Genomic DNA, 27,802 nt, shown 5'->3' with positions numbered 1-27,802 from the left:
AACCTAACCACTGAACAAACATTGCAAATAAAGCAAGTTACTTTGATTTTTATTCCTTCAGTCCAACTCAAGAGAATGGTACTGTTACGGCATGTGTAAAAATATAACATAGGAAATCTGGATTATGTCAGAGATAATGGGAACTGCAGATGCTGGAGAATCTGAGATAACAAAGTGTGGAGCTGGATGAACACAGCAGGCCAAGTAGCATCTTAGGAGCATAAAAGCTGACATTTCCGGTCTAGACCCTTCATCAGAAAAGGGGGATGGGGAGAGGGTTCTGAAATAAATAGGGAGAGGGGGGAGGCAGATCGAATTTGGATAGAGGAGAAGATAGGTGGAGAGGAGACAGACAAGTTAAAGGATTGGGGATGGAGCCTGTAGAGGGGATTATAGGTGGGGAGGTAGGGAGGTGACAGGTCAGTCCGGAGAGGACGGACAGGTCAAAGGGTTCGGGATGAGGTTAGCAGGTTGGAAATGGAGGTGTGGCTTGAGGTGGGAGGAGGGGATAGGTGAGAGGAACAACAGATTAGGGAGGTGGGGATGAGCTGGGCTGGTTTTGGGATGCAGTGGGGGGGGAAGGGATGAGCTGGGCTGGTTTGGGATGCAGTGGGGGGAATGGGGATCTTGAAGCTTGTGAAATCCTCGTTGATACCATTGGGCTGCAGGGTTCCCAAGCGGAATAAGAGTTGCTGTTCCTGCAACCTTCGGATGGCATCGTTGTGCCACTGCTTTACTGATGAAGGGTCTAGGCCCGAAATGTCAGCTTTTTGTGCTCCTAAGATGCTGCTTGGCCTGCTGTGTTCATCCAGCTTCACACTTTGTCAGCTCTGGATTATGTGTTGATTTTCATAACACTGAAATAAAAAATGTTTACTAGTAACTTTTTTGTAATTTTATTTGAAACAATTTGTGCATTTTTTTTTGAGGAGAACACTAACATTTTTTTTTCCTCTCAGAGTTGGCTCAGGTCATTATACTGCATATGCAGCTCACGAAGGGCGGTGGTTCCACTTCAATGACAGTACTGTTACTTTGACTGAAGAGGAAACTGTAATGAAGGCCAAGGCCTACATCTTGTTCTATGTGGAACGCCAGACCAAATCGGGATCAGGCACCAAACTTTAATGCATCCCACCTTTTTATAAATATTTGCAACATATATACTGAATGGAGCGCACACAAACAGTTCCACATTTCCATAAGTACTTGATAGCTCAAGACTATTTTCATCTTGCACTTTTAAATCGCTGATGAGAATTCTGTTTATTGCACCATTGCTAGTGTCAATACAGTAATCGAGGAGACCTGATCTAATTTTAGCCTATCACAAAACCTCAACAGAATATTTTTGAATCTGTAATGGCTGCTGTTGATCAAGAATTTAGTAGCTCGGTTGACATTGAAATTCAATATTTTGAAATGATCTCTGTACTATAAATTGTGAGATAGCATTGACTGGCTTCAAGGTGCATTTACATTAGTGTTTCTTCAGATCTTTCACACTACATCTTAGTCTGTGATTTCTAATTTGACACAAGATTCAGAATCCTCATTGTATCAACTGATAAAACATTTCAGTTTAGAGTAAGTGCTCAAGGTCAATAAAGTACTGATTGTAAGTGTTTGAAATGATTATATGCATTAGAGAATGGTTGAGGATCTTTGAACAGACTGTTGCTGTCCCCTTCTCTCTGATAAACAGTACATTACTGTCTATATACAGAACTTGATGCCAGTATTATAAGGTACATGGAGTGTAACTACACCTTGACCCTACATTGCTATACCTTCCTGTGGCAGCCCAATATTTTAAAAAAATAGAAATAGACCATTCTCTGTCTGTAATTTGTTGGGATTTCTCTTGTTGCCATTTTTCTCGTGACCACTTGTATGTAAACACTGGTTATTCGGAACAAAAGTATTCTTCTGAGTTTCATACATGCTACAGAGTTTGTGATTTTACATTTTCATTTAGGTATTCAAAGTCTTTATTTCAATTCTCATTTTCTTGAGATGTCACTTGACACTTGATTCTTTCAGAAAACATAAACAATTAAAAATAAATGATGGTGCAAAAATTAAAATGAACTGCTGAGTAAAAAATGGACTTCTCATCAATCCCAATACTTTGCTGGGCAGAGTAGGGTTTATATATAGCTATCTGCATCATATGTTGCCAATGCGTGGCTACAGTTGGATGTAGGATGGCAAGTATGGTTAATGATTTACAACATCACCTGATTACGAAAGACAAATTAGACATGCTGGGTTACACTTGGGGAACCAGACACTGGGTGCATCTTGGACAAAATTGTTTCCGACCGTTGCCGTGTACAACATGAAATAGTAGATTACAGCTGTTGGAAGAGTCTTTTATTCATATAAAATGGTATGATATTTTCGTACCAGGATATAGTCCTTTTTACTTATCAAAGACACTTTCTCATAAATTCCGGTTATAGTGGCCTGAGTAGTGTTTTAATTACACAATAAGATGAAATAATGTATTTGCATGTGGTTGTAATATACAATGCAGCAGCAGCAGAAAAGACAGTTTGAGTTTTCTGGCGTGAGACTTGTGTCTCTTAAATGTGAAAACATACACATCCTAAACTTGAATCTGCATATTGAAACTGTACAAACTTATTTAAAATAATAAATTGTTTTGGTTGCAAAGTTATGAACTGACACAGTAACATCAATCACAAATGGCATTTATTCAGTTTAATCCCCACAAACCAATCTTGATTGTAAATGTACTACTATGGCTGCTTATAATGATGGTATGTATATTAGTAAATGTTCATGTACTGTTTCACTGATAGTAAAGTGCAATGTTAATGATGCAAAACAGCGTTTTGTCTTTTAAAATAAAACATTTTATAAAGCAGTTTCTTTCTGGAGAAGGTGGTGATGTGGTGGTAATGTCACCAGACTAATAATCTAGAATTTCAGACTATTGTTCTGGAAACATGAGTTTGAATCCTACCATGGCAGCTTTAAGTTGAATAAAAGCTTTAAATTAAAAGTTAACTTAATAGTAACCCATGTCAATTATCATAAACACTCATCTGGTTCACTGATGGTTCTTTGGGAAAGGAAATCTGTCATCCCCACACAGTCTGGTCTGTATGTGACTCTAGACACACACATGCACACACACACAATGCTCTTAACACCTGTTGGGTAAATGTTGGCCTAGCTGGCCACACCCTCATCCCATGAGCATTTTTTTTTAAAGTTGTGGTTACTGGACCTTTTATGGTTTATAGCTATATTAAGGTAGATACTTGTTAGAATGTCACGAATTTGCAAGCCTTGCCTTTGGTTACTAGATTCCAAACATTGAACCTCGCTGTCTTTTTCCTTCATATGTCCTGATACTCATTTTATGTCACTCTAGCATTTTTTGTTAAGATTCCTGTGAAGTACTTAGGAAATTTAGTCTATTAAAGGTACTATAATATGTGCACGTAATTGAAATACTCCTTTTTGCTGATATTTTTGGTCTCCCTTCTAGTCAGCGTGACTGAGCATATGTTTCCCACAACATCTGTTATGGACCACGCTAAACCACCTCAAAATTATCAAGGAGGTAACTTATTTAAAGGCTTGGATCTAGGCTAAAGGCAAGTGTAAGGTTTTGTGTTTAAAATGTAATTCGATTGGTCACACCACTCGGCTTTAGGCAAAACACGTTTTATTTTCACACTACAGTTAAAAAGCAAACCATTAACAGGAGCATTGGTGTAACTTTACCTCTAAAATGGAACAGAACAGTAGATTATTTTACGACTGAACACCAACTGTCCCAACATTGTAACATCCCATAAATGCACCCTTGGTAAATGCAAATTCATTAACATAGATTGTGTCACATACGATTCTGGCACCTCTGTCTTAAAACCTCTCTTCAAACAAAAATCAGCACACAGTACACATCTTAAAGCCACAGTATTGTGACGCATCTCTATGGACATTGGCTGTTCTGAATTTTTCGAGGACTACATTGAGCATTAAGAGTAATCTGTCATTCACATGCCACATTTAAATTGTGAAATCAGCTACCATCATCTCCCTAAGAAATTGGATCCAGTGGCAAATCTTGAAGGGAATTATATCCTTTTTCATATTTATATGTATTTCTGTGTGGTAGCCTCTGTGGATGGAGTTTGTAGATAATGGTTCCAGACATAACTGCCATAGGTGCTACCTACGCTGTCCAGTATCACTTCATTTATACTTGAAGGCAACCATATGAAGGAATTCCCATGGTAAACTGTTTTGCCACTGTTCCTTTCGCTGCCACAAAAACTTGCCAGTGGCTTTCCTAATTAACTAAGGTAGTTTTTAAAAAAGTGAACTGTTAACTGAAACACTTTACAGTATTCAGTCAAAGGCAATGAACCTGCTCTAAATATTAGGCATAGTAACCATGGGCCCTCGCTTTCAGTCAGAGTATGTAGATCACAGGAAACTTACCATGTCACTAAAACAATGTAATGCTGACTCCATTTCAACATTAAATTAAGTCTGTTTTAATAAAATAACTTTGAATTTTTGTAGACTTTCATTTAATTACACAGTTGCAGTACTCATGCTGAAATGGTCCACAGAACACAGACCTGTATCTCCCACATCTTGGCTACTATACAGGAGTAAAACTTATACAATGGTTCTTACAGTTTAACTCTCACCTCTTGCCTCCCACTGGAGATCTGGAAACAAAATCAGAACCTGGTACTTGGGGAACTATGCTGGCAGATTAGAATTGGAGGTTTTGTTTGCTGTGAGATGCAGAAACTAAATTCACCAGGGCACAATTTTGAATGGAAAACTTCTCCTTAAACTGCTACCTATTCACTGTCAGCTAACAACTGAAACAATCTGGTTATTTTGTTGCTAGTTGTAGGAGCTTGCTGTGTGCAAGTTGCCTCTCGTTTTATACAGTATTTGTTCTCGCATATATCGAATTAGAAGAATTAATCAATATCCTCAATAATTATCATCCACACTAAACTGAAAGCCACAAACTTGTGCATTTATAAATTGACATACTATTGATTGCACTAATACCCCTGCATTTTACTTATAATGGCTCCTGAATTAATGCATCATTGCATGGAATCATTACCTCAGTCATTTAAAGTTTTCCTGGTTCCCAGTTAGCATAATATTTATTATCGGTTTAAATCTGCTGAACCCATTGCTGCCTCCAACTTGCCCCTAAACCCTCCACTTCCAGCTTTGCCCTGACCCTGAACCCCACCCACATGAAGAATTCCTCTCCTTCATCGCTCTTGCAGCATCTTCCTCCCCGCACACCAGGAAAAAGCCACCCTGGCCCATGTCAAAAACCCCAAAGTCTGCAACAATAAACAGTTTTGGATCTCTCTATTAACCACTCACTACTACTCCAATCACAGAGTTCTTCTCCTACATTCGCTGATGTTAGACTAAGCAGTAAGCTTCAGAGAGAACCAGCCTGTGACCAAAGGAACAGCTCCTCACTAATTCTCTACATTCTACTCTGGATGAATTTTCCTTGGTATTTTGTGGGTGATTTTGTTCCAGTACGTCTAAGTCAAGGAAGGAGTTAACTAAAAGGATTGTGTCAATATTTAATTTAAAATTTAATCTGATATTTTTGGGATGTTACTGAATTTTTATCATGTGTATCCTTTTGTGTTTAAAAGTATTTGAAGTGCATGATGCATCAGTTTAGCTAAATTGTAGGTTGGACCTTTAAAATTCATTTTCACAACCAAGTGATTGCCCAGCCTTTCAACTTGTATTAAGTAGAAGCCTCAGTATCACCTTCATTCTGAAGCAGCAAATTCTACTCCTTTTGCTGGATTTTAATCCGTATATCTGGTGCAATATTTCAACTCCAAAGGAAATCAAATTATTGTTTAACTGACAGAGCTATTATTGTAATAAACTCCAAAAATACAGCCAGGTCAAATGCAGTCTGAGAGATGGTATGGAAAGCACTTGTTTTTAACTTTGACACATTCAACGTTTCAATCAGGTTTGAACTAAGTTTTAATTGAGCTTAACAGTTGCCGAAGCTATTTTTAATGTCCCAATTGATTGTGCAGGGGAGTGAGACTGTTGATTTAACCCCAGACAAATCAAGAGCTTGTGTAGTTCCTTTTAGGGTTGTTACTTTCTCTAGGGTAACTATTCCAGAAAGGAAATTCAGCTGTTCTCATGCCAGGAATGTATTGGCACCAAAACTCTTATTTCAAGGGCAACTGAAAATTTAATTTCCATAAATTTGCACATGACTTATAAGTAGTGACGCCAGGCTGGATTTGTTTCAATCTGATTTGTTTCTAGTAATTTATTTGGAGCTGTACTTGCTCCATAATGTGTCCTCACATTAACCATATCAGTTAGATGGAGCTTTTTAACTGCAAATCTTCACCTAAGACACTGAGTAGGACACAAGCTGGTGAACAAATAATACATTTTATAATGTTGCTTCCACATAATCAAGACTAAGGCAATCCATGAACACACAAAGAGAGCAGCAACTTAGTTCATAATCTCTGTGGGCCAGTAATTTACAAGAATATCCAAAACAACCCAAATGGAAAAAAAAATCTGATAGTTAAGATTCCAATTCTGTATAACCTACTTTCTGTTGGTTTTATTTTAATTGTTAAAGTATAATAGACAAACTACATTTGTTTCAATAAATTATACTTGGCCGATACAATAAAGATTTCATGGATTTACTAGCAGAACGTGTATTACAAAAGTTCTTAACAAGTCTATCTTTATCTGGTTAGAATTTAACTCCTCTGTCACACAGGTTCTAGCCTGCAAGTCACCTCTGACAGCTCCCATTTGAGTCCCACAGATACTGTTAACACTGCAAGGATACATCTGCAGAACCTTTTTGGCCCAGTTCACAATAGTACTGATTGAACAGATTTCCCAGAACCACATATATCCAACCACTCAGCAACATCCTAGTGCATGATATGGTCAGTTCTGGTGAAAACTGAATCTGTGGAAATAATTTTGTTTTATTGTTCATCATGCCAAAGCCAACCTTCAGTTTTCATTTTGTCACAATCATAGCTCCTCAGCCAGTCTCTACTGTTCTGATCAGAGCTGAAATGGTCTCAGAGTTTTGAATCTTTGCCCCAATGAGCTTCTGTTTCTTTAGCAGCCTAAAGTTACAGGTTAAAAAACCAAATTAACTGCAGATGCTGTAAATCAGGAACAGAAACAAAGTTGCTGGAAAAGCTCAGCAAGTCTGGCAGCATCTGTGGAGGAGAAAATAGAGTTAATGTTTCGGGTCCAGTGAGCTGTCCTCAGAACTTGTAAAGTCACAGGTTTGTTTCCCAGAAGGCTGCTGTCATAGTCAGAAATGTCAATGTAGAACCCCCCCCCCACCCAACCCCAATGCATGCATGCACACCAACACACACGCTCAGTTCAGCGTTTGGCCTGTTGTAGCCTTTATAAGACAAGGTTCCAAAGTGGAAGGTATATGGACCAGATTGCCTAGGTATAATTTAATCCCCATTTCAATGTCATATATACTGGACCTACCGTAGTACCTCTGGATATATCAAAAAAAAATCTTATTTCTAAGAGCTGGGCAGTTGCAATCCAGAGAATGTTGTCTGTAAGGTGGTAATTGTCTTTCCAGTCAGTGGTTGGGTGAAATTAGATCATTTGAAATTAGATCAATTCTTTTAAGCTTTCTAGGGTTTTCTAACTTCAGCTCCATGGCGGGGGGAAGGGGGTGGTGGTGTGGAGGAACACTGTCTGTTGGATCTGGATATTTTTCACAATCTGCTGTTCCTAGCATTTACAGCTTCCTATCCCTGTAGACCTAAGCCAATCAGCTTTTGCCAGACAGAATTTTCTCTTTTCAAAAGATTCTTAATGTCATTCTGTCTCAAATTCTCCCTGTTTGCTTCCAGAAAGCAACAATGTATAGCACATGCAGCAATATGCCACACTTGACTTCCAAGTTGCCAAACCTTCCTGGATTTTTCAGTTTTATCAATTCAATTTCAATTTTAGATAATACTGCTCAATAAATGGAAGTATATGTTCTCTCAAAGTAATGTAAGAGTTTGGGAGCTGGGGTTTGTTGCTGTGATACTAACACAATGTGGAAGGTGAAAAGCTGAGTTAGATCTACAGTACACATTGACCCATAAGTGTAACTTCAGCATGATGCATTTTGCCAGAAATGAAAATTTCCAAACTCAATATGACTTCTCTAAATGCTTTCTGAAAACTTCTATTCTGATTTACATTTTTCACAGTGAAATGAAGTATTAATGCCCAAAACTTTAACAATATGTTTTAAAGTAAATGGAGGCATTCTGAACAGAAGCATTGTGCCTAGTCTCCATCCAGTTGCATTAGTTGTATTCAGTTAGCTATTACTGATTGCAAATTCCAAATCTAGATCACATTTTCACGGTTATACAAAAAAAATTCTAAAGAAAATTTCAGAAACCTCATTCTTAAGATCTACATCCTTTTTTCCCCCAAATCTCCCATGGCTTAGCTACTCCCTCTGTCTGTAATCTCTGCCTCTTAAAACTCACTGAGATGTCTGTTCTCTAATTCTGACTCTTGGGCATCACAACTTGCGTAACTTCACTTATGTGGCCATGCCACAATTATCCTAGCACCAAAGCTCTGGAGCTCTCTTCCTGCATCTGTCTGCCTCCCTAAATTAATTGTCACCTTTAAATGTTCTTGAAATGTACTTCTTTGACCAAATTTTTAGTCATCAGGAACAAAAACAGAAGTTGCTGGAAAAGCTCAGTAGGTCTGGCAGCATCTGTGAAGAAAAATCCCGAGTTAACATTTCGAAGGTCACCCGACCCGAAAGGTTAAGTCTCTTTTTCTTCACAGATGCTGCCAGACCTGCTGAGCTTTTCCAGCAACTTCTGTTTTTGTTCCTGATTTACATTATCTGCAATGTCTCTACATGGCTGTGTCATACACTATACTTTGCTCCTGTGAATCATTAGCATTAATAAAAGTTGTTCATATTAAGCTTAAAGATAAATGAAAGTTGTCAAAGAATGAAAAGAGATTATATTGATTTTAGTTATTTGTGCTTTATAATTATCATTAACTCCTTACTCTAAGATAATCTAGTTCTATTATATTCTCCCCATCTCAGTATCACTGCAGTGTACCTGCATCTCAATGCAAGGGCTTCACAGAACTTCCTAAACCAAAAAGCTGAAACAAAAGTATCTCCCCCCGAGCTATGTTTGTTCCCTTAAGTTTAAAAACAACTCCAGTCCAGAACGTTTCTAGCAGAAATCTTGAAGTACAATTGTCTAACTTGCTAGGTTGTAAAAGCCTGGAGTAAACAAAAGGTAAAGTAGCTCTTTCAAACTACATTAAAAGAAATCACTATGGCTACAGAAGCACTTGCAAGTTAATTTATTTATTTCATACACACAGCCCATGCTAGAAACTCAAAATTTAAAAACTGATAATAAATAATAATAAAATATTTTAAAAATCATTTATGTTATACGATGCCCCAAAAGAATAAAAATGTATGTTAGTTTTTGATGAGCAATGAAAACGCTATCTAGCCTCTAAATCTAACATAATAACATATTAACTATAAATGCTCAATGAATTATGCAGCAATAATTTTTACATAAATTCATCTGTGCCACATCACTCACCCAATCTCGACAGACATTGGAATTTTTGTTTCAAAATGCATGAGCAGTTTTCAAGTTGTATAGTTATTCAATGGAGCTTAATTCTTCAACTGTAAGCTCTTAAAGTTTTTCTAAGGACATTATGTCTTTATTACAAAGGGAATGGGTATAGGAATGAGTGTAAAGTGGAGACGCTTTATTAAAACTACACTAAGCAGACCTAAGCTGAAATGAGAGGACCAGTTTTGAGCCCCTTATCTGAGAAAAGATTTATTGGCTTTGGAGGCAGTTCAGAGAAGGCTCAGTGGGTTGATATCTGGTATGGAGGGACTGTCTATTTTTAGATTAGATTCCCTACAGTGTAGAAACAGGCCCTTTGGCCCAACAAGTCCACACCACTCCTTGAAGCATCCCACCCAGACCCATTCCCCTATAACCCACACACCCCTGAACACTACGGGCAATTTAGCATAGCCAATCCACCTAGCCTGCACATCTTTGGACTGTGGGAGGAAACCGGAGCACCCAGAGGAAACCCACGCAGAACCAGGAAGAATGTGCAAACTCCACATAGACAGTCACCTGAGGTTGGAATCAAACCCGGGTCCCTGGTGCTGTGAAGCTGCAGTGCTAATCACTGAGCCACTGTGCCGTTTTATGAGAAGAGGTTGAGTAGATCAGACATGTACTTGTTGAAATATAGACGTATGTGACCCAACCTTATTGAAAAATACTAGATTCTTCAGAGATACAATAGATACAGAAAGGTTGATTCCCCTGTGGGAGTGTTTATGAGCAGAGGAGATAATCTCAATAAATGGTCACATGTTTAAATTATAGGTGAGGACAAATTCCTCAGAGGTAGAGATGGTAAGGGCCACAGGTGCTGGAAGTCGAGTGGATAAAATATGGTCCAGACTCGAAACGTCGACTTACCTGCTCTTCTGATGCTGTGTACACTGCAGTGTACCTGCATCTCAATGCAAGGGCTTCACAGAACTTCCTAAACCAAAAAGCTGAAACAAAAGTATCTCCCCCCGAGCTATGTTTGTTGTGCATCTCCAGCAAGACATTTTACTGAATTTGTTTTCTGAAGCTTATGAATTTATGGAATCATGTAAATATATTCAAGGCTGAGATAGATCTTCAACCAATAAGGAATCGAGTTATGGTGGAAAGGGAGGAAAATGGAGTAAGGGATTATCAGATCAGCCACGATCTCATTGAATAGTGGAGTTAACTTGATGGACTGAATGATCTACTTCTCCTACATCTTATAGTCTTGAAGGAGTGTGGTCCTTATAAAAAAAGTTTCTTTTTTTAATAGTTACATGATTTTGCGAATGTTAGTTTACTTGAAATATCCCATTTTGTCCTTTAACAGTTCTCACACTAACAGCCAATTTGAATGGCCACACATAAATGGGATGGCTATAATGAATGCAGTTGTCAGCTTTTAAATTTTCAAAGGCCCTTTGACCCTCTAATTTTCCACCTTTTTCCCATAGATCCCTAAAGTGTGGAAGGAAACCATGCGGCCCATTGAGTCCACACTGTTCTTTCAGAGAATACTCTCTTTACTCAGAGAGTAGTAAGGGCGAGGAATGCCCTGCCTGCAACAGTAGTAAACTCGCCAACTTTAAGGGCATTTAAATGGTCATTGGATAAACATATGGATGTTAATGCAATAGTTTAGGTTAGATGGGCTTCAGATTGGTTTCACAGGTTGGCACAACATCGAGGGCCAAAGGATCTGTACTGCGCTGTAATATTCTATGTTCAATGTTAACACTGACCCTCTGAACAGCATCCCACCCAGACCCACCCCACTACCCAATAATTCTGCATTCCCAATGGCTAATCCACCTAGTTTGTACAAAAGAACAATTTAGCATGACCAATCCACCTAACCTACACATCTGTGGGAGGAAACTGGAGCACCAGAGGAAACCTACCAGGCACGGGGAGAATGTGCAAACTCCAAACAGGATGAGGTCCAGAAGCAGAATTCAGGGAGGTCGCAGCCAAGTTAAAAAGTAGGACCTCCAAGGTAGTAATCTCAGGATTGCTACCAGTGCCACGTGCTAGTCACAGTAGAAATGAAAGAATAGGCAGGATTAATGAGTGGCTTGAGAGATGGTGCAGGAGGGAGGGGTTCAAATTTTTGGGACATTGGGACTGGTTCTGGGGGAGGTGAGACTATTACAAATCGGACAGTCTATACCTAGGCAAGGCTGCTTTTGCTAATGCTGTTGGGGAGGGTTTAAACTGATGTGGCAGAGGGATGGGAACCAAATGAGGAGGTTAGTGAACAGTAAGGAGTTAGTAACTAAAGCTTGTAAGGAACTAGATAATGAAGTCAGTGTGACGAAGGGGAAGAGTAGGCAGAGAGCAGATGATGAGCGCAAAGGGGCAGGTGGTCTGAGGTGCATTTGTTTTAAAGCAAGAAGTGTAGTAGGTAAAGGCAGAAGGGCTTGGATTAGTACCTGGGAGTATGATGTTATTGCTATTACTGAGACTTGGTTGAGGGAAGGGCAAGATTGGCAACTAAATATCCCAGGATATAGATACTTCAGCAGAGGGAGGCAAAAAGGGGTGGAGGAGTTGCAATACTGGTCAAAGAGGAGATCACAGCTGTACTGAAGGAGGACACTATGGAGGACTCGAGCAGTAGAACTCAGAAATAGGAAGGATGCAGTAACAATGTTAGGGCTGTACTACAGGCCTCCCAACAGCGAGCGTGAGATAGAGGTACAAATATGTAAACAGATTATGGAAAGGTATAGGAGAAACAGGGTGGCGGTGATGGGAGATTTTAATTTTCCCAACATTGACTGAGATTCACTTAGTGTTAGGGGTTTAAATGGAGCAGAATTTGTAAGAAGCATCCAGGAGGGTTTTCTGTAGCAGTATGTAAATAGTGTAACTCGGGAAGGGGCCATACTGGACTTGGCATCGGGGAATGAGCCCTGGTCAGGTGGTTGACATTTCAGTTGGGGATTACTTTGGGAATAGTGATCACAATTCCATAAGTTTTAGAATACTCACAGACAAAGCTGAGAATGGTCCTAAAGGAAGAGTTCTAAACTGGGGGAAGGCCAACTATAGCAAAATTCAGCAGGAGCTGGGGAATATGGATTGGGAGCGGCTGTTTGAGGGTCAATCCACATTTGATATGTGGGGGGCTTTTAAAGAGAGGTTGATTAGACTGCAAGACAGACATGTCCCTGTGAAGATGAGGGATAGAAAGGGCAAGATTGGGGAACCGTGGATGACAGGTGAAATTGTGAGACTAGCAAGGAGGAAAAAGGAAGCATATATCAGGTCTAGGTGACTGAAAACAGACGAAGCTTTGGAAGAATATTGGGAAAGTAGGACCAATCTGAAATGAGGGATTAAGAGGGCTAAAAGGGTCACGAAATATCTTTAGCAAACAGCGTTAAGGAAAATCCCAAAGCCTTTTTATCGTTCATAAGGAGCAAGACGGTAACTAGAGAAAGGGTTGGCCCACTCAAGGACAACGGAGGGAAGTTATGCGAGGAGTCAGAGGAAATGAGTGAGATTCTTAATGAGTATTTTGCATTGGTATTCACTGAGGAGAGGGACATGACAGATGTTGATGTTAGGGATAGATGTTTGATTACTCTAGGTCAAGTTGACGTAAGGAGGGAGGAAGTGTTAGGTATTCTAAAAGGCATTAAGGTTGTCAAGTCCCCAGGTCCGGATGGGATCTATCCCAGGTTATTGAGGGAAGTGAGAGACGAAATAGCTGGGACCTTAACAGATATCGTTGCAGCATCCTTGAGCAAGGGCGAGGTCCTGGAGGACTGGAGGATTGCTAATGTTGTCCCCTTGTTTAAGAAGGGTAGCAAGGATAATCCAGGTAATTATAGACTGGTGAGCCTGCCATCAGTGCTGGGGAAGCTGCTGGAGAAGATACTGAGGGATAGGATCTATTTACATTTGTAAGGAAATGGGCTTATTAGTGATAGCCATATGGTTTTGTGCAGGGAACGTCATGTCTTACCAACTTAATAGAATTTTTTGAGGAAGTGACAAAGTTGATTGATGAGGGAAGGGCTGTAGATGACATATACATGGACTTCAGTAAGGTGTTTGATAAGGTTCCCCATGGCAGGCTGATGGAGAAAGTGAAGTCGCATGGGGTCCAGGGTGTACAAGCTAGATGGATAGAGTACTGGCTGTGCAACAGGAGACAGAGGGTCATAGTGGAAGGGAGTTTTTCAAAATGGAGACCTGTGACCAGTGGCATTCCACAGGGATCTGTGTTGGGAGCATTGTTGTTTGTGATATACATAAATGATCTGGAGCAAGTTATAGATGGTCTGATTAGATTGGTGGAGTAGCAGATAGTGAAGGGGAATGCAGCAGAATATAGATAGATTGGAGTTGGACGGAGAAATGGCAGATGGAGTTCAATCTGGGCAAATGCAAGGTGATGCATTTTGGAAGATCCAATTCAAGAGCAAATTATATGGTAAATGGAAAAGCCCTGGGGAAAATTGATGCACAGAGAGATCTGGATGTTCAGGTCCATTGTACCCTGAAGGGGGCAACGCAGATCGATAGAGTGGTCAAGAAGGCATTGGGCATTCTTTCATTCATTGGACAGAGTATTGAGTACAAGAGTTGGCAGGTCATGTTACAGTTGTATAGGACTTTGGTTTGACCATATTTGGAATACTGCGTTTTGGTCCCACATTACCAAAACAATGTGGATGCTTTGGAGAGGTGCACAGGAGGTTCACCAGGATGTTGCCTGGTGTGGAGGTCGCTAGCTATGAAGAGAGGTTGAGTAGATTAGGATTATTTACATTAAAAAGACGAAAGTTGAGGGTGGACCTGATTGAGGTCTACAAAATCATGAAAAGTATAGACAGGGTGGATAGCAAGAAGTTTTTTCCCAGAGTGGGGGACTTAACTACTAGGGGTCATGATTTCAAGGTGAGAGGGGAAAAATTTAAGGGAGACATGCGTGGAAAGTTCTTTACACAGAGGGTGGTGGGTGCCTGGAACGCGTTGCCAGTGGAGGTGGTAGGGGTGGGCACGACAGCATCATTTAAGATGCATCTAGTCAGATCCGAGCAGAGGGATACAGATCCTTGGAAAATAGGTGACAGGTTTAGATAAAGGATCTGGATCAGCGCAGGCTTGGAGGGCCGAAGGGCCTGTTCCTATACTGTAATTTTCTTTGCTCTTTGTTCCATGCGGACAGTTGCCTGAGGATGAAATCGAACCTGGGCCCTTGGTGCTGTGATGCAGCAATGCTAACCACTGAGCCACCATGCCACCCCCAAATATTGTCCCATTTGCCAGCATTTGGCTCGTATCCCTCTAATCCCTTCATATTGATGTACCTATCAGATGCTTTTTAAATATTGTTAATTGTAATCACCTCCACCTCTGACAACTTGTTCTGTACACACACACCCTCTTTGTGAAATCCCCTCAGGTCCCTTTTAAATTTTTACACTCTCACCTTAAACATATGCCCTCAGGTTTTGGACTTCCCTACCATGACTAGTCATCCTATTCCTGCCTTTTATGACTTTATAAACCTCTATAAGCCCCGGTGATGATCATATCCATAATACATTCAGCGTCAGTGTTACACATATACACGTGTTAAACCCCTGCGCTGGTAACTGGTTCATCCATGGTTGTGTTGTGAAAGGCTAAAGGAATGTGCATCTGTTAACAACAAAGGAAACATACCTCGTTAATTTGTCTCAAATTTTACCATGTTTGAGTATCCTTGACCATAAATATTATCCTTACCGGCATCATCTGAAATGTTTTTATCCACCCAAGCTCCCCAATTATTGATTATGCACATGTGACTGCGCAGTACAATGGTGAGGCTCTGAACTATTTTTGTCAGGCCTCAGTCTTTGATTAATTGGATATCATTCAAGATGATCAAGGGATTCAACACTTGTGTCTTTCTTAAAATGTCCTGAAGCTGTGAACTTCAGATTTTGACCTTTTGCAATTAATCAGTGGAGTTAACGATTGAGATCCCTGGATTGCATGTTGTCGCAGTGTCATCTATCAGGTCACATTTTAGTCTGTTCTTTCTCCAGAGCCACTGTGTTCCACCATTCAGCTGAGCTGCTTCGATCATTAATCAGACCATTATAGTCTCGTACACAACTCAAGTAAAGTCAAACACCTTTGGAGCAGGTATCAACTCGTGGAGCAGACTATCATGCAAACCTTTACCAGCATTAATTGGCACCAGTGAATTTTACTATAGCTTAGTTACACTAGCTGAGTTACATTTGGGAACTTAAGAGTAGATTGAATCTCTTAAAATAATGGAATACTGCATATAATTCTAGTTGCCACAAAACCAGAAGCACGCAGAGGCTTTGGAGAGGGGTACAGAAACGGTTTACCAGGATGTTACTTGGTTTGGAGTATTAGCTATGTTGAGAACATCAAAGGATGAAGAGCAACCTGAAAGAAGTTTATAAAGTCATGAGAGGTATGAATAGAATGGATACTTACAGCCTTTATCCCAGGCTAGAAATGTCAAATACTAGGGGACATAAGGTAAGTTTAAAGGAGATGTAATGGCGGTATGGTGGCTCACTGTTACCTCACAGCGCTAGGGACCCAGGTTCAATTCCAGTCTTGGTCAACTGTCTGTGTGGAATTTGCATGTTCTGCATGGGTTTCCTCTGGGTGCTCTGGTTTCCTTCTACAGTCCAAAGATCTGCAGACTGAGTGGAAGGACCATGCTAAATTGCCCATAGTGTTCAGAGATGTGCAGGCTAGGTGGATTAGCTATAGAAAATGCAGGGCTACAGGGGTAGGGGCAAGGGGGTGTGTCTGGATAGGAAGCTCTTTGGATGGTAGGTGTGGATTTCGAGGGGCAACAACCTGCTTCCACGCTCTGGGGATTCTGTGAGGCAAGTTTTTACACAGAGGGTGTCAAGTGCCTGGTGTGCACTGCCATGGGAGGTGGTGGAAGCAAATACAATAAAAATATTTAAGAAGTCTCTTGATATAATAATAGGCAGGGAATAGAGGGATAGGGACCATGTAGAGACAAAAAAATTCAGTTTACCCTTCTTATCAGTATCGTCTGGTGGGAGAAAGGGCATCTTCGTGTGCTGTATTGTTCTTTATTCTTCAATGGGTGATCCATACATGTCACATTTGCGAGTGTTAGCGTCAGTGTCTTGTATTGAACTGAGCATTTGTGTGTTTTGGTATAGTCCTTGGGGGTGTATGTTGGATGGTACTCCTCATTCCCTCTGTTAGGAACACTAATGGCGTGACAAACAACATTTTGTATTTAAACAAATAACCATTGCGGTTGTTATCGATAGGGATTAGTTCAGCAAGATAGAATGACAAATTAAGTTGAGTGTTGACAGGTGTTTCGGCCTACATGAGTATACCTATAACCTGTGGGGTTTTTTATTAGCAGGTCTGCTCCCGCCTACTTCGTTGCAAACCTTCCCTATTATAGTTGGCTCCCGACTTAAAATCTCTCCCTACACCCGCTCCACCCCCAACCCCAAAACTGTTCATCTTCTAACTCACAATCACCTCCCACTTCCCACTGACCAACCATAATAAACCCTCACCTGCATCCACCTATCTCCTTCTCACCCGCCTTCCCCCAAACCCCATTCCCCTCCTATTTATTTCTGCGATCCCCTCACCCTCCCCATTTTTGAAGAACACCGTTGACTTTCCTGCTCCGAACTGCTGTGCTTTTCCAGCTCCATATATTTTCGCTCCAGCTTCCAGCGTCTGCACTCCGTACTGTCTCCAGGCTACCTGAACCTATTCCGCTCGTTCACGCAGAAATTACTGACCTCCTGTGGCAGCTATTTGCATGGCTCCCGCACAGACAAAAATGAAAATAATTGCCGGTGTTGGGGATCTGATAAAGAGTCACGAAACGTCAACTCTGCTTTCTTCCCAAATATGCTACTAAACGTGCTAAGTCGAGCTCGCAATGTCTGTTGCTCCTGAACAAATGATCTTGCTGCCATCAGAAAGCTCATTCCAATAGCTGCTGCTATCCCGGGTGACGAGCTGCATCCTCCCTCACGGCTGTTAATTCTCCAGGTTAATAAGCCCTTTCGGTGGGCTTCATTACTGCCGCCTCTGAAGAACAGCTGCCACATTGTATACTGTTGCAGCAAATTGGAAAGGTGCAAATCTAGAGAATTTTGAAGAATCAATATCACATTCCTTTCCATTGCACCCCAGTTGATTGGCATCCTTCTCCATGGTCCCATGCCAGTATATTCATCCGCCTATCAATTCTTCTGCGCCTCTGCTAGCCAGAGAGGTTCGCCATTCCTGCCTGACAACCTCCTGGGCATTATTTAGCAGCTCTCAGAATGCCGGGCAACTTGCAACAACTTATAGCTTCTGCGCAGCTGGATGAAGAATGTGCCCCGAACAACCTGGAAAACACAGTTTTGTTGAAAAGAGACATAAATGAAGGCGGTGAAATTATTGGGAACAATTCGGGAAATATTTGGTGCGCATTATTGATAAACGAGGTATTAACCACCTTCCCCACTCCGCCCACCCCGCTTCAATCCACCAGACTGCTGTTCACTGTCTGACACCCTTCTATATTTAAAACACCAGTTGTCACTTTCCGAATAGGCTACATTCCTAATCCATATATGTCCAGGTTTGTGGCTGCAGCCTGTAATGATGCAGAATCCGGACTCAATCACTGTAGTTCAATTGTTCCAGTCTGGGTTCAAAACGTTCCTTTTGATGCTGCTCACAGAATTAAACCGAGAGTGCCTGCTTCACATTTTCTCCTTCCTGGACAAGGAGAGCAGGAAAGGTTTGTCGAGAGTTTGTCATGTGCTCCGTGAGATCTATCACGACCCAGCTCTATGGTCGCTACTGTGCTTCTGTTCTCTATCAGAACTGAAAAGGGATAACTTTGTTCTGAGCCCCGCGTTACGCTCGCTGTCAATCTGCTGGCACTCCAGCCGGGTGAAAGTCTGTAACATTGAGGACTGGAGGAAGAGCAGTTTCCAGCGAGATATCTGCAACCAGCACCAACATCTTGTTACCAATTTCTTAACTCGGATAACTAACAGGTTTGTGGGAGTCAAACAGGGTTGGCGCCGAGCACTTGATAGTTTCTTTCTCTTTTGATATTCGGAGTCAAATGTAGAACAAAAATTGTGACAGTGATGTCATCTCTACAGTGTTGGGGGGCAGCCCTTCAGCCCAACAAGTCTGAAGAGCATCTCACCCAGACCCATCCCCCTAGCCCCTCCCTGCACCCCTGTATTTCCAATGGCTAACTCACCCAATCTACACATCCCTAGACACTATGATCAATTTAGCATGGCCAACCCACCTCGCCCACACATGTTCAGACTGTGGACCACCATGCTGCCTTTATCAACTAAGGCTCCGGGGAGGTGATAATCTCCCAATAACATCTTACCCAGTGGCCTAGTGGTTATCACTGCTGCCTCACAGCACCAAAAGACCTGAGTTCAGTTCCACCCCCAAGCAGCTCTATTTGTGGAGTTTGCACATCCTCCCCATATCTGTGTGGGTTTCCTCCCACAGTCCAAAGAAGTGCAGGTCAGGGTGAATTGGCCATGATTAAATTGTCCATAGTATCCAAGGTTGGGTGGATTAGCCAGAGTTGGTTTGGGTGGGATGCTTTTTTGAGGGTTGCTGTGAACTCAATGGGCCAAATGGCCTGCTTCCACTTTGTAGGAGTTCTATGATTCATATGCTTTGCAGGTGGCATGGTGGCTCAAAACTATCTCAAAGCACCAGGGAGCCAGTTCAATCCCAGCCTCAGGAAACTGTCTGTGTCTCTGCCTGTGTGGAGTTTGCATATTCTCCCTGTGTGTGGGTTTCCTCCAACAGTCTAAAGATGTGCAGGGTAGGTGGATTAGCCACACTAACTTGTCCATAGTCTACTTTCAAACCTGCAAGGTCACACAGCACCTCCTCTCTATCTCTGCTAACTTCTTTAATTGTATCATAGCCCTTACCCTTAATTTCTATACCCATATTGTCCCTCTCACTAGTGAATATTGATCCAAAGTATTCATTGAGAGCCCTGCCGACACTCCCTGGCTGCACTCACAAATTACTGCTGTGGACTTTAATGGCCTACTCTTTCCCTTGTTACCCTTTTATCCTAATGAGCTGGGGTCACAAGATTTGATGACCCCATAATTTCTTTTTGTTGGAAGGGGAATCAAGGGCAAGAACAAAAGACAGAAAGGGCCAGGATCAATCAGGGTCACAGTGAAAAATAGTGGGAATGGGACAAGTAATGTTTAAAAAAAAGTTTTCAGGGTGTATCCTTAATGCACGGAACATTCGCAATAAGCTGGATGAATTTGGACCACATTTAGAGTACCGCATACAGTTCTGGTCGCTACATTACCAAAAGGATATGCATGCTTTGGAGAGGGTGCAGAGGAGGTTCACCACGATGTTGTCTGGTATGGAGGGCGCTAGCTATGAAGAAAGGTTGAGTAGATTAGGATTATTTACATGAGAAAGACAGAGGTTGAGGGGGGACCTGATTGAGGTCTACAAAATCATGAGGGGTATTGACAGGGTGGATAGCAAAAAGCTTTTTCTCAGAGTGGTGAGTTCAATTACTAGGGGTCATGATTTTAAGGTGAGAGTGGAAAAGTTTATGGGAGATATGTGTGGAAAATTCTTTATGCAGAGGGTAGTGGGTGCCTGGAACGCGTTGCCAGTGGAGGTGGTAGAGGCGGGCATGATAGCATCATTTAAGATGTATCTAAACTGATACATGAATGGGCAGGGTGCAGAGGGATACATATCCTTGGAAAACAAGCGACAGGTTTAGATAGAGGATCTGGATCGGCACAGGCTTGGAGGGCCGAAGGGCCTGTTCCTGTGCTGTAATTTTCTTTGTTCTTTAAATTAATAGCTCAAGTTGATGAAAAATGGTATGAATATAGTCGGATTATGGAGACACTGTTGCAAGATTGGACAGATCAAATTAAATAACATTACCAGATATGAGGAATTCCTGAACTGTATAAGGGATGGTTTTCTGGACAAATATGTTGAGGAACCAACTAGAGAACAGGCCATCCTAGGATGTGTAGGTATTGTGTGATGAGAAAGGAATATTCAGCAGTCTACTCTCAAGCTGTTGCTGATGATTAAGATGAGGGACCTAATCCAATATCTTAGAATTTGCAAATGACACAAAGCTGGGTGCACGGGTGAGCTGTGAGGAGGATGCAGAGATGCTTCAGTGTGATTTGGACAAGCTGAGTGAGTGGGCAAATGCATGACAGTTGCAGAATATTGTGAATAATGTGAAGTTATCCACTTTGGGAGCAAGAAAAGGAAGGCAGATTATAATCTGATTACCTTGAGAAAGGGGAATGTGCAATTTAACCTTGTATACCAGTATTTGAAAGTAAGCATGCAGGTGCAGTGGGTGATCAAGAGACAAATGGTATGTTGGCCTTCAGAACAAGAATTTGATGCATTTATACTGGGTCTTGGTGAGAGCACTCCTGGAATTTTGTGTACACTTTGGCCTCCTTTTCTGAGGAAGGATATTCTTGTTATAATGCAGCAAAAGTTTACCAGACTGACTCCTGGGATGGCGTGACTGATGTATGAGGAGAGGTTGAATTGGTTAGGATTATATTCAGTGGAGCTCAGAAGAATAGCAGGGATCTCATAGAAACCTATCACTTTCTAACAGGAAAGATAGGGTGTACCAATGGTGGGAGAGCCCAGAACCACGGGTCATGGCCTAAGAATACAAGGTAAACTCATTTCGAACTGAAATGAGCCAGTGGAATTCACTAACACAGAAATCAGACCACTTCAAACCATTGTATGATTTCAAGAAGGAGTAATCATAATTATAAAGAATGGTGGAAGAGCTGAATGTCTTACTCTTGCTCGTATCTTGTATGTTTCTATAAACCGAGACCTGTCTCCTCTACCTTGGGCTCTGATAAACCACCTGTCCCAGGACCTGATGTATCACCCCTGCCATGGCACCCAATGTAACCCCCTGTTCCTGGGCTCTGACATATGTCCCTGATCCCGAGCCCTCTGTACACACCATCCCAATCCCTGATGTACCCACTATCCCAGCCCTGATGTACTGTTCCCCTCCCTTACAAAGCGACTGGCAGCACTCCCCTTCGAAACACCCACACTTTGCCATTCTGTAATAACAATTACTCTACCTCCCACCTCCCTTTACCTTTTTGTCTCAGGACATTTTGTTACTTCCAAATTGATGATCAATTTTTTTCTGCAAAAAGTATGCACTTCTGTATACAGTTCAGAATCAGCTCAAAGGAAGGCACAAACAATAAGGGTGCATTCTTCCTCTTCATCCTCCCAAACCTGCCTCAGCATGATGGCTGATCATATCCTCCTCCCTCAACATCTCTCATGCCATTTACTGTATTGTGTGCTTGGGGATCTATCCTTTACTTCTTCCCATTGTTCACTGACAATCTGTCCCTCAGTGGCATCATCTGTAAACACAATACAGCTCTTACACAAACACTGACAAAACCTCAGAGTTATACAGTCATATAGCAGGGAAACAGGCCCTTCAGCCCAAACTGGCCCATGCTGACCATAGTGCTCTCTCAGCTAGTTCCAGTTGCTTGTATTTGGTCCATATTCCTCTAAACCCTTTACACATCCATGTAGCTATCTAAATGCAAATGTTGCTATTGGACCTACCTCAACCACTTTCTGTGAAGCCCATGTCATATACGCATCACTCCCTGCATGAAGATGTTGTCACTCAGATCCTTCTTAAATCTTGCCCTTCTCACCTTAAACATATGCCTGTTAGATTTCATTTTGCCATCTCTGGGAAAAAGACTATATACATTCATCCTATTTATGCCCCTCCTGATTTTATATACTTCAGTAAGGTCAGCATCATATCTTGTCGAGGCCTGCACAATGTCTGATTAATTGCACTGATATCAGTCCTGAACAAACATCAGTACAGTACAATAACTTTGGGCAGATAGGAGTCACTGTTCGTAGGCTCAACTACAAACTCCGTTCCCAAATCCCTTATGGCCTCAGACCCTCTATATCTCTGTAATGTCCTTCAGACAAGAGAACTTTCCAAGCTATTGGCCATCCTTCAATATCACTGGGTAAAATTCCTAGAATTCCCTCCATAACAGCATTGTGGTTCTACCTGTATTGGGTGGACTGCAGCAGTTCAACGTAGCTCACCACCATCTCCTCAAGTTCAATTAGAGACCAGCAATAATTACTGCCCAGATAGATATAACCTGTCTGTCATTGAATGAATAAATGTAAAATTTCTCCATGAATTTTACATTCCTTTCATTCTGGCCTTTTGTACGTTGCCCATATTCTTCAGTCCACCACTGGCTACTGTACCTTCAGCTGCCTTGTCACAAATCTATGAAACTCCCTAACTAAACTGTACATTCTGTTTTGTTGTGCATAACATAATCCGAGTAGAGCTGTTGCACCTTCCTCTGCAGCCAGGGACGTACAGTAGCTTAGAGTCTGACTTGTTGGCATGCATGGATTCTGCAGAATGATGTGTTGCCACTCAATCATTAGAGGGAACTCTTTGCGATGTTTCTTCAAACACATGCCAGGTTTTAGCCATCTGCCTTGTTCCCTTGCAAAGCACTTTGGGATGTTTTGCTATGTTTGATGTGCCATGTACATAAAATTTACAAATAAGGAGCTCATTCCAGTGATGACACCATTTGTTCCATTGAGATTTTGATCATGTTAAGCCATGCAGATGCTATCACTCTCTCCGCCACTGACAGTAGCAGTAATGTGTTCCATCTACAATATGCAGTGCAAAAATTCCCCAAGGCTCCTTGTACCGCAAATGCACAATCTCTACTTTTTGTTGGGCATGCTTAATGTAAAAACGGAAAGAGCCACCTGCAGATTTTTTGCTAAAGGAAGAAATGTATATAGAATGTGTATGTATATAGAATATTCACAAACATAATGTTCTAAAGCACCCTTTATTCAAAACTTTTGATACTAGTCACTATGTAAGATAGAAAACACAGCAAGATCAGAAACAACAGGCAATAATGAGCTCATTATCTTTTTCGAAATGTATTGGTGTATGTGCGTGATGTGGGTGGAAGTGGGGGTGGGGTTGTGGGGAGGTATAAATATTTGGCAGGACATTAGAGATAATGCTTGTATTTTTCTTTACAAGCGTTGTGGGATCCTTTACAGTGTTAATGTGCTGATCCTGTGTTGATGTTTTGGCTGTAATTATTCATTGTATTAGTCATTTCTTAATTTAAAAAAAGAACTGTCTCATTCGATCCCCAGCTGTCCAAACCTGCTGTCAGTGATACTTTCTGGATGTGGGCATCTCACTGATGGTGACATTATACAAATCCTACAGAAATGCTCCAAACTGAATACCTTGAAACTGGAAAACTGTGCGAGGTTAACTGATAAAACACTGGAGGCCGTGACTATTTATGGGAACAGTTTAACCTGCTTTCACGTTGATTTTTGTCGGAATATCACACAGGAGGGGATTAACCTGGTCCAGAAGAAGTGTCCTTCTCTGTCCTTCAGTGCAGAGCAGAGTGCAAAGATGATTCCGGATCAGCCAAACGGATGTGATGCCCTCGTGAGAAGAATGAACAAACAGTTTCAGTGGTAACAGGAAATGGATATTGCAATGTGCTGGAAGAATGCTTGGCATCACATAGGCACTGATTCCTTGATCGTAGTGATACCATCAGCTAAGAGGAGAGCATACAGACAGTGAAGGAAGAAAGACTGAGACTCTGCACTCTTCTGGCACATTGTAGTGGTCCCATCGTAGGATGTGGTGCCATGAACTCAGGACTGGGTGCAGTGCAGTGAGTCCAAGATTGTGCATGGTACGTGGTCTCAGGACTGGGCATGGTGCAGTGGGCCAGGGTTGGGTGCAGTGTAGTGGGCCCAGAGATGGATAAGATGCAGTGGGTCCAGAGGTGGCTGCATTTGTACAGTACCTTTTAACAGTGTAAAAATTCCCAGGTTGCTTCACAAGCATCAGTACAGTACAATAACTTTGGGCAGATAGGAGTCACTGTTCCTACTGAACTACAAACTCCTTTCCCAAATCCCATATGGCAGACCCTCTACATCTCTGTAATGACAAGGGAACTCTCCAAGCTATTCACCATCCTTCAGTACCGCTGGGTAAAATTCCTAGAATTCCCTCCATAACAGCATTGTGGTTCTACCTATATTGGGTGGACTGCAGTGGTTCAAGGTAGCTCACCACCATCTCCTCAAGGTCAACTAGAGACGAGCGAAAATTACCGCCCAGATAGATATAACCTGCCTGTCATTGAATGAATGAATATAAGATTTCTCCATGAATTTTGCATTCCTTTCATTCTGGCCTCTTGTACATTTCCCATATTCTTCAGTCCACCACAGGTTACTGTGTAATCAGGAGTGTAATCATCTAAAATTTTGACACAGAGCCACAGAGAAATCCTGATGACAGATGAGAAAACTTGATGATAAGCACAGCTTTTAAAGAGATTTTGATAGGACGAGAGAGACGTAATCGCTGGGAGCGAACCCGAGAACATATGGCACAGTTGCCAGTGCTGTCGGGAAAGACGTTTGGGAATATACAAGAAACAAAAATTGGAGGAATGCCATATTCTCAGATTATCTGGTTATTTTAATTATTTTAATTCTGCTGCTCACAAATTGGCTGCTGAGTTACCTACATACCAACAGTAAGTGCACTTCAAAAATATATCACTAGCTGTAAACATATGGGGATGTTTTGAGGATGTGACGGGTACTAAAGAAATGTAAATCTTCTTTCATCTGGCAAATCTTGAAAGGTTTAGATTAGATTAGATTCCCTACAGTGTGGAAACAAGCCCTTTGGCCCAACAAGTCCACACCACCCCTTGAAACATCCCACCCAGACCCGTTCCCCCTACAACCCACACACACCCCTGAACACTACGGGCAATTTAGCATGGCTAATCCACCTAGCCTGCACATCTTTGGACTGTGGGAGGAAACAGGAGCACCCGGAGGAAACCCATGCAGACATGGGGAGAATGTGCAAACTCCACGCAGACAGTTGCCCGAGGCTGGAATTGAACCCGGGTCCCTGGTGCTGTGAGACTGCAGTGCTAACCGCTGAGCATTGCTCCCAGCTGTGATCCAACTGTTTATTTACTGAGGAAAAACTGTATTTCTGAAAAAGTGAATTTCTCTATTACTTCTACTACACCACTTTTCACTCTCCAACCTCACCTGATGAAAAAGAACATTATTCTCGTCACAAAGAATTCCACGTATTTTCACCTTTTCTGGCAATACTCTTTCTGAATTGAAACACCTCCTCATCACTCACCATCAAAAACTGACTTGCTCCCATATGCTTTAAAAATTTTAATTTCTTTACCCATATAGTCACCTGCTCATCCTGGAACACATGAGTAAACCTTACCCACAGAAGTACATTCTTTAAAGAGATCTGGTGCTCTTCTCAACAAATTCCTAAACACGCTGTACACAGTTTTCAGAGATAATAGGAATTGCAGATGCTGGAGAATCTGAGACAAAGTGCAGAACTGGATGAACACAGCAGGCCCAGCAGCATCAGAGGAACAGGAAAGCTGATGTTTCGGGTCTAGACCCTTCTTCAGAAATGGGAGGGGGTGTGGAAGGGGATTCTGAAATAAGTTGGGAGAACGGGGGAGGCGGATAGAAGATGGATGAAGGAGGAGATAGGTGGAGAGGAGACAGACAGTCAAGGAGGCAGGGTTGTAGCCAGTAAAGGTGGGGAATTAGGGAGGAGATAGGTCGGTCCAGGTGAGATGTTAATATGATAACATCTCATGAATATTTATGCTCCTTATCTCCTCACACAGGGGAATGTGGAACTAATTTAAACTTACTGCCCGAATAGGATTGGGTGGGAAACGTTTGTAAAGGTGTGAGACTTCTGTAATTCTGTGAAGGGGTGAAACTCCTGTTTCTACTGAAGTGGCCAGGTCAGTGACCTTGGGTCAAGCCAAACACTTCAGCGGATGAAATCACATCCTGTCATTATCAGTCACTTTGTGAACGATCAATGCTGTATTCTGTTCTCTTTATGTCCCAAATGTAGTAGTTGTTTTATGTATCAGCCATTTCATAGAGTATAAAAAGCGGGGACTGTCTGCTGTTCGGGAGAATTGCTAACAGAACTCTGCACTCTGTGCCGGGTTGCGTATAGCGATCCTCCACAGCTTGTACTTGCTTAATGATAAAGGCTTGTGATTTTGTAGCCAGGTCAGTGTCTTGTGATTGCATCAAGTCCGTGAGGGTCTCCGAAAAACAAACCTAACATTTGGCACTGCGAGCAGGTATCCAACATGTACAGAGGTCTTATATGGAAGACTGAATAAGTGATCGTTCGAGTGTTGGTGATGTGAGACGGACAGGCCCACAAGGTACCTTGGTCTGTCTCACTAACCTGCCACCCGTGCGACCCCTCGTCCCTGCGTGGCTCTGTATTGACGGAACCCCGAGACGGCTCATGATCTGGACACTGATAAATCCTAATGCCTAGAGGTTAGAGTCCCCAGGGCTATGATAAACTAATTCTGGGAGATTAGAGTCCCCCGGTGGCTGGGGTTCGAGTCCCCAGGTCAGTATAAATTGACTAAGTAAGTCCGGGAGGTTTCAGTCCCCGGTGACAGGGGTTCAAGTCCCCAGGTCATGGTCGGGAGCTCGGAGGTTAGAGTCTCCCAACTATAAGTGTTGGGAAATTAGAGGCGTAAATACTGGGGTTCGAGTCCCTAGAACGTAGTTAAAGGATAACTACAGTGTCTGTCTCAACCACCCTTCCTTAGACCGGTTATTAAGAGGAGCGATCCCCCACACGAAGGTCAGGACCCTGAAGTGGGTGTAGAGACTAAGGACACTGGAGTAGTATACAGAAATATGTAAGAGGTAGAAGTGTTAAAACGGGGCAGATTTCGGATAAGTCGGGTGTCGGAATCCCTTTACATCGGTTATGCCAGGATGACCCTGAAAATGAAGTGCAGTACAGACGT

General features: G+C 41.9%; 2 protein-coding genes across 8 annotated transcripts in view; both read left to right on the top strand.

The window, feature by feature from the left end:
- usp3 (ubiquitin specific peptidase 3) overlaps positions 1-2,854 on the top strand; it is a 156,862-nt gene extending 154,008 nt beyond the window's left edge. For all 7 annotated transcript variants that reach the window (XM_048520650.1, XM_048520644.2, XM_048520646.2 and 4 more), the window contains exon 15: positions 960-2,854. In XM_048520650.1, the coding sequence (XP_048376607.1) occupies positions 960-1,128 (169 nt within the window). In that variant the 3' untranslated portion in view covers positions 1,129-2,854. The remainder of the gene's footprint in view (positions 1-959) is intronic.
- Positions 2,855-17,402: 14,548 nt separating this feature from the next.
- Positions 17,403-27,352, top strand: fbxl22 (F-box and leucine-rich repeat protein 22). Its single transcript, XM_048520783.2, has 2 exons — positions 17,403-18,790; positions 24,054-27,352. The coding sequence occupies exons 1-2, from the start codon at positions 18,387-18,389 to the stop codon at positions 24,394-24,396; spliced, it is 747 nt and encodes a 248-aa protein (XP_048376740.1). The 5' UTR covers positions 17,403-18,386; the 3' UTR covers positions 24,397-27,352.
- The last annotated feature ends 450 nt before the right edge of the window (positions 27,353-27,802 follow it).

This window comes from Stegostoma tigrinum, chromosome 36, assembly GCF_030684315.1.
Source record: "Stegostoma tigrinum isolate sSteTig4 chromosome 36, sSteTig4.hap1, whole genome shotgun sequence".
Taxonomy (NCBI): Eukaryota; Metazoa; Chordata; class Chondrichthyes; order Orectolobiformes; family Stegostomatidae; genus Stegostoma; species Stegostoma tigrinum.
The sequence above is the reverse complement of the archived record's forward strand: the minus strand, read 5'-3'. Positions and strand labels throughout refer to the sequence as shown.

Excerpts from the sequence above, each read along its gene's own strand:
- fbxl22 (XM_048520783.2), top strand. The coding sequence starts at position 18,387 with ATGATGCAGAATCCGGACTCAATCACTGTAGTTCAATTGTTCCAGTCT. Across the intron at positions 18,791-24,053 it reads TTAACTCGGATAACTAACAG|CTGTCCAAACCTGCTGTCAG; the intron begins GTTTGTGGGAGT and ends TTCGATCCCCAG.